The following is a 13,275-nucleotide window of genomic DNA, read 5'->3' as shown; positions in this document are numbered from 1 at the left end:
TGTAGAGGATGCAGTGTCTAGAGAATTAGAAGGCTAGAAGAAGGTATGAGAGCACAGAGGCAGAGAGGAAAAGCCAGTTTCCTAACCATAGTTGATATGCATTCTGAGAATGTGACATTTGCCTACATTAGAATACAGGTGAAAAATAAAACTATGTTCCACTGAGGGTTTGGGACAGACCTTTTCCTTGGCACATTCTCGGGGCCTGATCCAAAGCCTATTGATGTCAATGGAAAGACTCCCATTCACTTCAATGGGCTTTGGATCAGGCCCTTACTGATTGCCCTAGGGTGACTACCTGGATGGTCTATGATGAACATTAAATCTTGGTTTCACTGATGTCAAATGAGTTCAATGGGATCAAGATTTTGCACTAAATCTGTTAACACATTCTTGTACCTCCATCCCTCCCCTTCCTTCCTTCCTTCCTTCCTTCCTTATGGCTTTGTGTTGTTAATCAATTGTGGGACATAGTCCCTCTTTCCTTCTCTCTCCACAGAAAGTGTAAAAAACTCACAGAGATTGAATTGGAGTCTTTGACCTTTCATGCCATTTAGGCCCTTTCTACACTTGGAACATAGTGGTGTTTGAAAATTGTAACAGGATTTAATAATGATACACAACAGTGTTGCCAGTTCTCACAAGTTTATTGAGAGTCTGGTAGTATTTAGTGTTTTAATTGAAGCTGCAGTTTCTAGAGTCAAGTGATTACAGAGAAACTCAGCTTCCATTTTAAAAATAAGGAAGTTTCTAGTTCTCGTGGTTGCAGAAAAAAGTTTGAAAATGTGACCCGAGTGCACCCTAAAGGCTCAAAGACCAAAAGGGAAATAAACAGTCTCATGATTTTGGGGCCAGATTCACGATTTTTGAATGTGTGGTATTGGTAACACTGACACAATCTTATAATAAAGCCAAAGCCTGAGAAGTGATGAGATTTACTCTACACAGTGTGTGTCCTTTGTTTTAGAGCAGGGAAGGCATCTGCTCATGGCATTATCTTCATTTTGCAGATAGGGATACTGAGACATAGAAATGATTTGCACAGTGACAGAACTGGGAATAAAACCCAGGTTCCTCTGTTCTTTTCTTACCGTGGGAGCACACTTCCACCTCCACAGCTTCTGACTGCCAAAAGCTGCTTTACAGATGTCTCCACAAAGGACATATTCAGTTTCAGTAGAAATCTACTTATGCTGTTTCTGCTGCTAAGTTTGGGGATGAGATAGGTGGGATCAAAAGGCATTTGTGTGTCTGCTTTGAATGACAAAGGCTCTGGCCAAAGCTGGCTATTTCCTTTTTGCGGCTGCATTAGGGTCAGCATCTCACCAGGTGGCGCTGTTTATGAAGTCACAAGGGCTACTGTTGTGTATGGGAGGAAAGATTGACAAATATGTTCCTGTAAAAAGCATTTCATGATTAGTCATGTTGACTCGAGGGAAATGCGGTTATTTTGCCATTGAGGATTAAATTCATCCAAGTGCAGAGGGCTTGCGCAAGGCCCTATTATGTGTTATCTCTTTGTTACACACCAACCACGCTCCCCATAAACTCTTAACACAAGGTTTTCAGAGGTGACTAGGGCCTAATTTCAACCTCAAAAATGTATGTGTGTGTGTGTGTATTTTCATACGCCCATATGATTTAACATGCAATTGCATGTGTAAATAGGCAGATATACACATGCACACACAATCTTGTTAGCTTTCAGTCAGCTGCCCATTGATAAACAGCCACTAGCAACACAATTCCCCTAATGCTGTGCTACAGGATTTGGTGATGGACTATATCCAAGCCACAAAGGACAGCAATGCAGGACCCTGAAGACACAGCTGGGTGGGATAGAATGAGCATATCCCTGTGCTTCCCCTGGAAACTGAACTGCTAACTTTCTAACTGGATGTGTTTGTGAAAGAAGCCTGCTGTGAAACTGAAAGCAGTAACTGATGCATAGGGCTCATTTAATGAAGATCTTCCTTTGTGATGCCTGCATGTTACACAGGTTACCATAGTAGCAGCATCCATATCAAAAGGGCCAAGAGGCTGGAAGAAGTAGGTCAGTGTGGTCTAAATAATACCCAGACATGTCAGTTTCGAACTCAACTTGATCAGGGGAAGAAAAAGAAATCCAGAGACAAGATTAAAATATATGGCTTCAAAAAGTGCATTTCTTTTAATCAGAAAAATACACCATGAGCAACTTTTTAAAGCTACTTATCTTTTGTGTTATTACGTGAGATGGGCCTGAATCAAACACCAGAAACTATAAGGGAATTTGGATGCCACTTTGGACCCCAACTTCTCAGCTGGTCTTTATTTCTCTAATGGCTCAAATTAAAACTCCCACACTCTAGCTCCATGAAACTATGATGAAGTTCAGATCTGGACCCAAATTTTGCAGACTGGCCCCCATATTTAGTTACTAACTTTGCCTTATTTTTATCTGATTAAATCAAATTTACTTCAAGGAGCAGAGGAAGGAAAGGAAGTCATGCTGAACTTATGCAATGTACATTTTATTTCCTTCTGTGGCATACAGAGGCTTCAATGTTCTCATGCTTGGTTTGAACTCTCTGTATTGTTATGAGATACATTCCAATACCAATTTTATAGATTTAAAACCAGAGTGTTTCAGATAGGCTTGCTGAGGGCTATACCATCACTTTCAGGGGGGCTCTCCCTTTAACATAAGGTATAACCACACAAGGAAAAGGGGGTGTTCTTACCTCATGCTAGCTAACACGTGATAAAATCCTGTTGAGGTCAAGGCAGTTTATAGGTTTCACACTAGTTAGCAGGTCAAGGTAGAGATTATATGGGAGTAGAGGGTTTACCTTGACTTGCTAATGTATTATTACTGTAACTGGCATTGCCTGGCCTTCGCTAGGATTTTACTTCATGTTAGTTATGATGATTAGTGAACACGAGGTCAGAATGAACACATATTTTTCCCTAGTAAAGACAAAACCAAAAAGTTTAACAGATGCATAGGGCCTTGTGTTAACTCTCTGCTTATGGGTGAATTTCCTCCAAAGAGAGAACCTTGAAACAATTTAGCCATTCATTGCACTAAAATTTAGGAAAAACTGGGTCTTTTCCCCATCCAGACAGTTAACATCACTGTTGTACTGTGGGTTCTTATATTTCTAGTTTTTAAAAAAATGCTTTAAAAGTAATAATTACATCAAAACTGCCAAAGCAGGACTCATTGAGCAAGAATTAAGAGTCTGACAGAAAAGTCCTTGTAGAAAAGGATAAAGGAGAAGGAATGGGGTGAGGAAAGAGCCTCAGTTAGCCTGACAAAAATACAGATGTTCAAGGCACTGACGTGTTGTTTGCATCAGAAGCATTAATTAGGTATCAAATTACCTAGTTTAGATACATCCTTAATCCTAAATATTGAAAGCTCTGAGTTACTTGCTGGTAACTGGGAAGTATAAAAGTGACCACTCAGATATCCCTCATGTGTGAAAATATGACTAGCTGAAACAGGGCGATTGTGAGTCACTGCAAGCAAGGTGATGAGGTTGAGCCAGGCCAAACATCCAGGGTGGCAGCGAACAAGCAAGCCCCAAGCAGGTGAGCTCCTGAGCTAGCCCTTCCTGAGGGTTTACTGAAGCGAGAATCAATTCTGTACTTTGGTGAGTGGCTGAAACAAAGGGCTGGTTACTGAGCAGGATGTGTTTAGAACTTGATCAAGGCATTTTAGGTCTAGTTCTGCACCTATGGAGTCATTGGGAGTTTTGCCATTGACTTCAGTGGGTCCAGGGTCCTTTTTGAGCTGACTTGTGACCTCACAGGTTTGTTCTGAAAGCTCACTATATGGATTGCCAGAGTAACCAGGCACTTATGAGTCACCGGCAGAGGTATCACCTGCATATAACAACATGAGATCAGGCCTTGCTTACACACTAAACATATGCCGGTATAGTTATAGTGGTACAACCCCACTCCCCCAGCATGGATGTAGTTATACTAGTATAAATGCGCTTATATCACTCTATCTTAGGCTATGTGTACACTGTGCGCCTTACAACAGCGCGGTTGTGCCACTACAGCTGCGCCATTGTAAGGCACGCAGTGTAGTCGCTCTTTATCGCCGGGAGAGAGCTCTCCCGGCGACCAAATAAAACCACCCCCAACGAGGGACGGTAGCTTTGTCAACGGGAGAGTGGCTCCTGCTGATGAGTGCTGTCCACACCGACGCTTTTTGTCGTTAAAACTTTTGTTGTTCAGGGGAGTGTTTTTTTCACACCCCTGAGCGACAGAAGTTTTAACGATGAAAGTGCAGTGTAGACATGGCCTTACTCTCCTATGAGAAGGGGAATAATCTATACTTGTATTAGGCAGCTTTATATTGGTATAACTGTGTGCACACTAGGGGTGGAACCAGTATAACCATATAAGTAAAAATGTCCCACCCTTAACTATTACACTGGTACAAAAAATGTGTGTGTAGATCAGGCCTCAGTTTAAATAATGAATAGAAAAGCAGCAAACAGATGAGCTCCCAAATAAGTGCAGAGAGACCTGGGAAAAAAACCATGGTGGATAGAGGTGATCAGATGCTTCAGGTCCCAAGTGAAAACTGATGCTGGAGACAACCTTGGAGATAAACTGATGGTGTAAAGAGGAAGGTTGTGGATTCAACAAGCATAGAAATGGTTTCTGAGATGAGAGATGACTGGATAAGCTGGTCAACACTTGAATGTCACCCCCTCAAAACAGCCTCAAAAGCGAATTTCAGATTAGGACTATTGGGGCAGGGGAGTTCTCATCCAGTTTCAAGTAAGCAGACAACTACTTTCAGTATAATTAATAAGAAAGAACACATACTCTGTAAGAAAAGGGGAAGAATAAGAATATAAAGGTGCAATGGACGCTTGAACCTTCATCATTTGCACAAAATGAATGGGAGTCCCATTGTGGATTATCTAATTTTGTGAATTAGCAAAAAGAAAAAAAGACTATCACACAATACACATTTTTATGAGTATGGTTTTGCTTTTATTAATCATGACAATGTACCTTGGGGCTAGCTCCAAAGCCCATTGACCTCAATGAAAAGACTCTCATTGACATTGGGGCAAGCCCATGGCACTTAAAGAAAAATCCCAAAGCATTGGGAGTAGAGACCTCCCTGTATTTCCCTGCTTTAATCCTCTCATGACAGATGGAGCAATGTCAGACTGTCAGTGTTTTGGTGAGAATTAATCTGGTTTGCAGATTAACTAAGGGCCTGTCTACATTTAAAATTCTACAATAGCACAGCTGTGCTGCTGTAGCACTTCAGTGTAGACACTCCCTACACCAATGGTGGGGGTTCTCCTGTCAGGGTAAGTAATCCACCTCCTTGAGAGGTGATAGGTAGGTTGATGGAAGAATTCTTCTGTCGACCAAATGCTCTCTACACAGGGCCTTGGGTAGGCTTTTGGATTTTTCACACCTCTGAACAATGTAGGTGGGTTAACCTAATTTTCTAGTATAGACCAGCCCTAATTGAGAGTTAATGAGGTTTAACTGTGCATTAAGTGTCCATACATAAATGCAGGGAGCAGAAGGAACAAGCAACACAATCTAGAAGTGATGCCCAGCAATGGGGAGAACCACCTAGCGCAGACAGCTGAAACGTGGTGGGATGATTCTCATAACTGAGGTGTGAATGTCAGTTGGTACAAGCTATGTAAGAAAGACATAAAGGGAAGGGGGGCAACAGATAATGAATCCCATCATCTTTTAAAGGAGCAGATTTTTGAACACTGATCAGTTCTCCTCCTCCCCAAAAGGGTGGTTGCTGACACATTATGTATTATTTGTATTACAGTAGCGCAGAGGATTCCCAGGCCAGGATCAGAGCTCCATTGTGCCAGGCACTGTACAGAGAGATAGTCACTCCCCCAGAATGCTTACAGTCTAGATGTCAGACAGGGTGGAACAGATGGACAAAACAGACAGAGTGGGGATGGGGTGGGAAGCTAAGGTAATAAAATTAACAGGGTTTAGTAGAAAAATAGCAGTCTGGGCTCGCCCTTTTCCCAGTCAATGCCACGGGGCAGCGATGTGAAGGCATCATGGCAGAGGTAGGTTTTTAGGAGGGAGTTAGAAGAGGATCAGGTGGTGGATTTACACACAACAATACTTTATTACTTGTAGAATGGCCTTGATTTGCTAGAGCTGCTGGTTCATGCAAGACAACCCTAGGCTGACAGCCTGGCAGTGAGATTTTTTTTCATTTCTTGTTTTATACTGACTTTGTTTGACCTTCAAATAAGAGAGGGGTAAAGCTGGGGATGCTATTAATAACCATGTCCTGGGCCAGACACTCCCTCTTCCATGGGAAACCCTGGAGAGAGGAAATAGCTGCGAAGATTCCCCATTAAGTTCTGATGCGACTTTTCCATCCGCAGCAAGGCATATCCTCCTCGTCCCTCCACCATGGGGCCTTCCCCTGAACGTGATGGATCTCCAAGTGTCTGGGGCAGGCCAGGGGTATTTGCTCAGATGCCCGGCTTACTCAGCACTGCTTCTCTGGTCCCCCGTTTCCTGGCAGTACGGCTTCCCTGCAGCCATGGTCCCAGGGATCTCCACCTCACAGCGGTTGCCTCTGCGACTCTGGGAAATGGAGAAACTTCATGGAAAAGCTAGTACAGCCCCATGCTGTATTATCTTTCCCAGGCAATCACCACAAAGATAGAGGATGGATGATGTATGTTGTTGTCTCCCAACCACACATGCCTCTTTCCCTTCCTCAGTGAAGACCTGCAGAGCATCCTCTGTTAGCTCCAGAAGAGAGGGGGGCAATGCCACTTATACTGACCCTTGCTTCCGCATTGATGGGGGGAGATCCACAGATGGAGGATTCCCTCTGTGGATGTTAGAGGCCAGTGTGGGGGGGTTATCTGAGCATGTGATTTCTAACTTCAAGGTGCAGTCTGTGTAATACTTACCATATGGACCAAATGCTGCCAGTACTAAAACATTCTTGAAATTTTTAAATATTATAGAGAACAATTTACTAACTCAAGAAGTGTCGCAGCCAACATGGGGGAATTCTATATTAGACCTTGTCTTAAAAAATAAAGAGGAGTTGATCATAACAATAAAAATGAATGGTAGCTTAGGTACAAGTGATCATGACTTGATCACAGTTATAGTCTGCAAGCAGAATAAAGTCCAGACCACTAATATATACATTTAGAGCTTTAATAGGGTCAACTGCACAAAGCTGAAAACAATTATGAGCCAAATGAGCTGGAAAGAAGTTAATCAGAAAACTGTGAATGATAATTGGGAATCATTTAAGAGCATCTTACTAGTTGCTCCAAAAGCCACAATCTCACAATCGAGGAAGAAGGCCATACTGGTTAAGGGCATGGCTACACTTGCAGATGTAAAGTGTTTTGAGTAAAACCAGCCTTCGTAGAGCACAGTAGGGAAAGCGCTGTAGTCTGTCCACACTGACAGCTGCCAGTGCACTGGCGTTGCCACATTAGCAGCTCTTGCAACAGCCACAGAGAGCAGTGCATTGTGGTAGCTATCCCAGCATGCAAGTGGCTGCAATGTGCTTTTCAAATGGGGGGTGGGGTGGAGAGTGACAGGGAGTGTGTTGTGTGTATGTGGGGGGAGAGAGAGTGGGTTTGTGGGGGGTGAGAGCATGTCAGCATGCTGTCTTGTAAGTTCAGACAGCAGCAGACCTCCCCCCCCCCCCCCCCGCCTCTCTCTCTCACACACAGCATTCCACAGTAACGGCTTGCATGCCCGCTGTCAGAAACCAAGCTTTGAAAGGGCATTTCCGCATTCCTACAGGAGTTCAAAACAATGACAAGAGTGGCCACTTGACTTAAGGGGATTATGGGATGTTTCCGGAGGCCGATCTGAGTGCAGTAACGCAACACCTCGTTCACACTGACGCCCGGGCGTTGTAGCCAAGGCGCAGCAAACATTATTCCTCTCAATGAGGTGGAGTACCAGGAGTGCTCTAGCTGCGGAGTCAGAGTGCTCTACATGCCTTGCCAGTGTGGACAGGGAGTGAGCTAGTGCGCAAGGGGCTCCTTTATTGCGCACTAACTTGCAAGTGTAGCCAAGCCCTAAAAAAAAAAAAAAAAAGACCTGGTTCAGTGGGGAAGTGAAGGCAGCTATAAAAATGATATATAACAAATGGAAGAAAGGGGAGTGGATAGTAATGAATATAAATCAGAAGTTAGGAATTGTAGAAAACTGATAAGGGAAGCAAAGGGACGCAATGCTTTGAGCAGGGGGTTGGACTAGATGACCTCCTGAGGTCCCTTCCAACCCTGATATTCTATGATTCTATGATAAGGAGAAATCTATGGCCAGCAGAGTTAAGGACAATAAGGAGTTTCCCCCCCCCCCGCCACTATTTTAGGAACTTAAAAGAATCCTGACAATGATATTGATGGATGGATATGGTAAAATTATCAATAATAATGCAGAAAAGGAAGAAATGTTCAATGAATATTTCTGTTCTGTATTTGGGGAAAAACAGATGATATAGTCTCATCATATGATGATGATAACACTATTTCCATTTTGCTATTATCTCTGGATGATGTTAAGCAGACACTACTAAAGTTAGACATTTTAAAATTAGCGGGTCCAGATAACTTGCATCCAACAGTTTTAAAAGAGCTGGCTGTGGAGCTTGCAATTAATGTTGATTTTTAATAAGTCCTGGAGTACTGGGAAAGTTCCAGAAGACTAGAAAAAAAGCTAATGTGCTAATATTTAAAAAGGGTAAATTATAGACCAGGCAGAATGACATCAATCCCAGGGAAGATAATGGAGCGGCAGATATGGGACTCAATTAATAAAGAATTAAAAAAGGGTAATGTAATTAATGCAAATCAACATGGGTTTATGGAAAATAGACCTTATCAAACTAATCTGATATTTTTTTAAAATGAGATTACATATTTGGTTGATAAAGGTAACAGTGTAGACATAAATAGACTTCTGTAAAACATCTGAATTGGTACTGCATGAAATTTTGTTTAAAAAACTACAATGATATAAAATTAACATGGCACACATTAAGGGGATTAAAAACTGGCTAACTGATAGGTCTCAAAATGTAACTGTAAATGCGGAATCGTTATCGAGTGGGTATGTTCCCAGTGGGGTGCCACAGGAATCAGTTCTTGGCCCTATACTATTTAACGTTTTTCTCAAAGACCTCAAAGTAAATATAGAATCATCACTGATAAAGTTTGCAGATGATACAAAAATTGGGGAGTCGCAAATAATGAAGAGGACAGGTTGCAAATAAACAATATGTGCTTATTTCTGTATCAAGGACCTGTCCTCTTCATTATTTGCGACTCCCCCAATTTTTGTATCATCTGCAAACTTTACCAGATAAACAATATGTGTTTTAATATGGCTAAATGTAAATGTATACATTTAGGAACAAAGAGTGAGGTCATACTTACAGAATGTAGGTGAGGTCATACTTACAAAGAGTGAGGTCATACTTATATACTTACAGTGACTCTGAAAAAGATTTGGGGATTGTGGTAGATAATCAGCTGATCATAAACTCCCATTAGGCCAAAAGGGCTAATGCGATCCTGGAACACATAAACTGGGGAATTTTGAGTAGGAGCAGAGAGGTTATTTTACATCTACATTTTGCACTGATGAAAGCTGTTGGAATATTGGGTCCAGTTCTGATGCCCAAAATTCAAATTGATAAAATTGGGGAGGGTTCAGAGAAGAGCCATGAGAACAATTAAAAGATTAGAAAACATGCCATACAGTGATAGACTCGAGCTCAATCTATTCAGATTAACAAAAAGAAGGTTAAGGGGCGACTTGATTACAGTCTGTAAATGCCTACATGGGGAACAAATATTTAATAATGGGCTCTGCAGCATGGGTGATGGGTGAAGCCCCCCTTTGGCCCCCAGCTCTGCCCCTTCCCCCCCCCCCCCCAGCAGGAGCCACAAGCCCCCTCCCCCTCTGTCTGCAGCCCGGAGCGCCCCCTTCCCCCCTCGGCTAGCCAAAGCCTTGCCATGCCTCTCCTCCCCGGACCCAACCCCCGCAGGAGAAAAGCGTCCATTAAGATGCTTGATATGCCTCATGCAGGTTCTGGGGCAACCTGCAACCGGGTGGCCCAGTAGCCATGGCAGCACCAGGGGAGGCAGAGCTTCCCCAGGCCTATTATACCCTCCACCCATGCTCTGCAGTCTAGCAGACAAAGGTATAACACGATTCAATGGTTGAAAGTTGAAGCTAGACAAATTCAGACTGGAAATAAGGTATACATTTTTAATGGTGAGAGTAATTAACTACTGGAACAATTTACCAAAGGTGGTGGTGGATTCCCCATCATTCACAATTTTTAAATCAAGAGTGGATGTTTTCTAAAATATGTGCTTTAGGAATTATTTTGGGAAAGTTCTATGACCTGTGTTATACAGGAGATCAGATGAGATGATCACAATGGTCCTTTTTGGCCTTGGAATCTATAAATCCATGAATATGAAAACCACATGCTTGGACGCCTACTCAACCTGTGCACCAAAGCTCCATGGTTTCTGTATGATTTTCATGCTCAGTAAAGAGATAAATAAAAAGCTGGCAGATATAATTTTATGATTACCCTAGACACCCTAGACTTTGGCCAGATGGCAGACTCTAGAGCCTAAGTTTTAGCTACTGGTTCTAATTCAGTGATGTCCTGTCTGTCCTCTCAGTTTTGTAACTCACGCTGCAGGTTGGATTTGTATTCCACAACTTTCTGCTATAGGTTTCTTGACTGATCTTCCTGCTTTCATCCTGCCTCACCATGAGTACCATCGCTAACATAATGCAGGAGCTGCGTGACTATTGGGCAGACCATTTCTCACGCAGATTTCTACCTAAGAGGCCTCCCCTTCGCCGAATCACCTCCATTTCCACTTTCTACCTCCTGGACCACAGAACCCGGCAGGCTGAACTGGGTTTGGATTACGGCCCTCCGCGGGCTCAGCTGAGTGATGCCAAGTTTGTCTTCCAGGATGGCAAATGGCAAGGTGAGAGTGGACTCTCTCATCGGCCGCCACTGCTGCAGTTATTCTCCTCCCATGACCGGGAGCAGTCCTGTAAAGTAATGAAGAAGGAGAACAAGGCTCTCCTGGAGGAGAACAATTACCTGAAGCTGCAGCTCGAGCTGCTGATGGACATGCTGACAGAGACCACGGCCCGACTGCACATGGTGGAGAAAAAGATGGACATCCCTACATGGCATACCAAGATGAAGAAGCCAAATAAGGTGTTGATGCTTAAGTCCTAGCAGGAACCTTGGATGCAAGACCAGGGAGTTTACACTTGCTTGGTTCCAGAAGTCTAAAAAATTCCTGAATCAAATTAACTTGTAGAGTGATTTTTGCTTTAATTGTATGTATTAAGTAAATTAGAATTTATTTTATGACTCCCAATTAGACAGCAAGAAATCAGTCAGTACAGTTCACTACACTTCAAAACCAAACCTGACTGTTCATGGATTGTGTCATATAAACAACAGAAAAGCAGTTTTACCCATTATTCAAATGCAGAAGTTGGGATTTAAGAATATTCTTGAACTTAAAATCACTTTTAACTAACAGTAGAATAAAATAATAAAACTTAGCACTTTTATGGTGCTGTTCATCTACAGATCTCAAAAAACGTTAAAGGAAATATCATTACCTCAATACTACAGTTGCAAAACAGATGGCAGATAGAGAGGAAGGATGATCCAGTCAGGGCCGCCCAGAGGATTCAGGGGGCCTGGGGCAAAGCAATTTTGGGGGCCCCTTCCATAAAAAAAAAAGTTGCAATACTATAGAATAGTATATTCTCGTGGGGGCCCCTGGGGCAAATTGCCCCATTTGCCCCCCCCCCCAGGCAGCCCTGGATCCAGTGGTTAGGGTGCTTAAGACTCAAGAGACCTATGTTCAATTTTCTACTCTGCCAGGGGCTTCCTGTGCATGATAACCTTGGTCAAGTTGCCTAGTCTCTCAGTTCTCCAAATGTAAATGGGGGTGATACCTCCCTTCCTCTCAGTGGGGTTGTAAGGATAAATACAGTCTTTTTAAGATGGTGAGGTACTAAGGTGATGAGGATTCCCTAGAAGTGGGAGCACAGCCTTTATGATACTCTTCAGGCTGAATCACCTGCGGATGATCTGCGTCAGTGGTATCATCTCTTCTCCCTCAGGATCTGCTGGGTGTTATCAAGACCCAAGCAGAATTATTTCAGAATCAAAAAACCCTTGTAGTATTCTGAGTTCAGAGGCATTTTCACGAGACTGTAGCAGGTCCACTGTAATATATATATATATATATATATATATATATATATATATATATATATATATATATATATATATATATATAAAGAGGCCAAATTACTATCTTCGGTGCAGTTTGAGCAGCCTGGCAGTAAGATGGAGAGTTCCCTTGGAGCTCTCCCTCCAGACCACCCTGTGGCTATACTCCAGATTCAGGGATCCATTTGCCTTTGTGTTGCTTTGTCTGTCTGTTGCACGAGGAGAAGAATGGCCAGTGAGTCTGTGTAATGGCAGATAAGCCCGCCCCACCCCTAAATCCCCCTACAATGCAGCAGAGAACAGGGACCCCCCTCCAAAACAGGGCTCCATGATGCTCTCTCTCTCTCTGATGAATGTAGTCTCACCCAGTGTAGTGGACCTGCCTGCTGCCCCTAAATGACAAGCTGTCGGTCGCCAATTTTAGCACAGCTGCCTCACCGGATTCTAAGAATAAAATATTTGTAACGTTCTGCTTTAACATCACAGACTCAGGGACCAAATAAACCACTGATTTACAACCCATGCAATCTCTGCAGGATAGAGACCACATCTACCTTTCTGTATGACCAATGCCTGGCAAATCAGGGCCCCGATTCTGGTTGTAGCCGGTGGCTGCCATCATAATATAAATACAAAAAAAGCATTTCCCCATGGCATGAGCTACATCTTAATACAATTCATTGTGAGCCGCCTCTACCCTTCCTCCCTCATTTACATTCATGCCGCCCCCCATTACTCCTCCCATTTGCAATCGGGCACCCCCTCCCCCCCCAAAAAGCGCAGCCCACCTCCCATTTGCGCGTGCGAGACAATTTTGTGGCACTTGCTTACATAGGAGTATTCCGTTACTTTTAACTTTTTTTGCGGCTAGTTCCTGAGACTGAGGGTGGCTTCCATTTCCTCTCCTCCGATGGAGCCGCAGTTATTAGTGGAGGCAGCCAGACTGTCTCCCCCCCCGCAGCTGTTTT

At 43.2% G+C, this 13,275-nt stretch overlaps 1 protein-coding gene and 1 long non-coding RNA gene across 2 annotated transcripts; one reads left to right on the top strand and one right to left on the bottom strand.

Annotated features, from left to right (window-relative positions):
- Positions 1-6,115: 6,115 nt before the first annotated feature.
- Positions 6,116-13,247, bottom strand: LOC135882443 (uncharacterized). Its single transcript, XR_010561595.1, has 2 exons — positions 13,157-13,247; positions 6,116-6,609 (listed from the first exon to the last, which is right to left on the bottom strand). It is a non-coding gene; the product is annotated as an uncharacterized LOC135882443 (long non-coding RNA).
- On the top strand, positions 10,318-11,290 carry CBY3 (chibby family member 3). The gene has a single exon (XM_065409351.1). It carries the CDS (start codon positions 10,805-10,807, stop codon positions 11,288-11,290), a length of 486 nt encoding a protein of 161 aa, XP_065265423.1. The 5' UTR covers positions 10,318-10,804.
- Positions 13,248-13,275: the final 28 nt, after the last annotated feature.

Source organism: Emys orbicularis, chromosome 8 (genome assembly GCF_028017835.1).
Source record: "Emys orbicularis isolate rEmyOrb1 chromosome 8, rEmyOrb1.hap1, whole genome shotgun sequence".
Lineage (NCBI taxonomy): Eukaryota > Metazoa > Chordata > Testudines > Emydidae > Emys > Emys orbicularis.
This window is presented reverse-complemented; position numbering and strand designations above follow the sequence as displayed.

What these genes read in the sequence shown, in the direction of transcription:
- CBY3 (XM_065409351.1), top strand. Translation starts at nt 10,805, where the DNA reads ATGAGTACCATCGCTAACATAATGCAGGAGCTGCGTGACTATTGGGCA.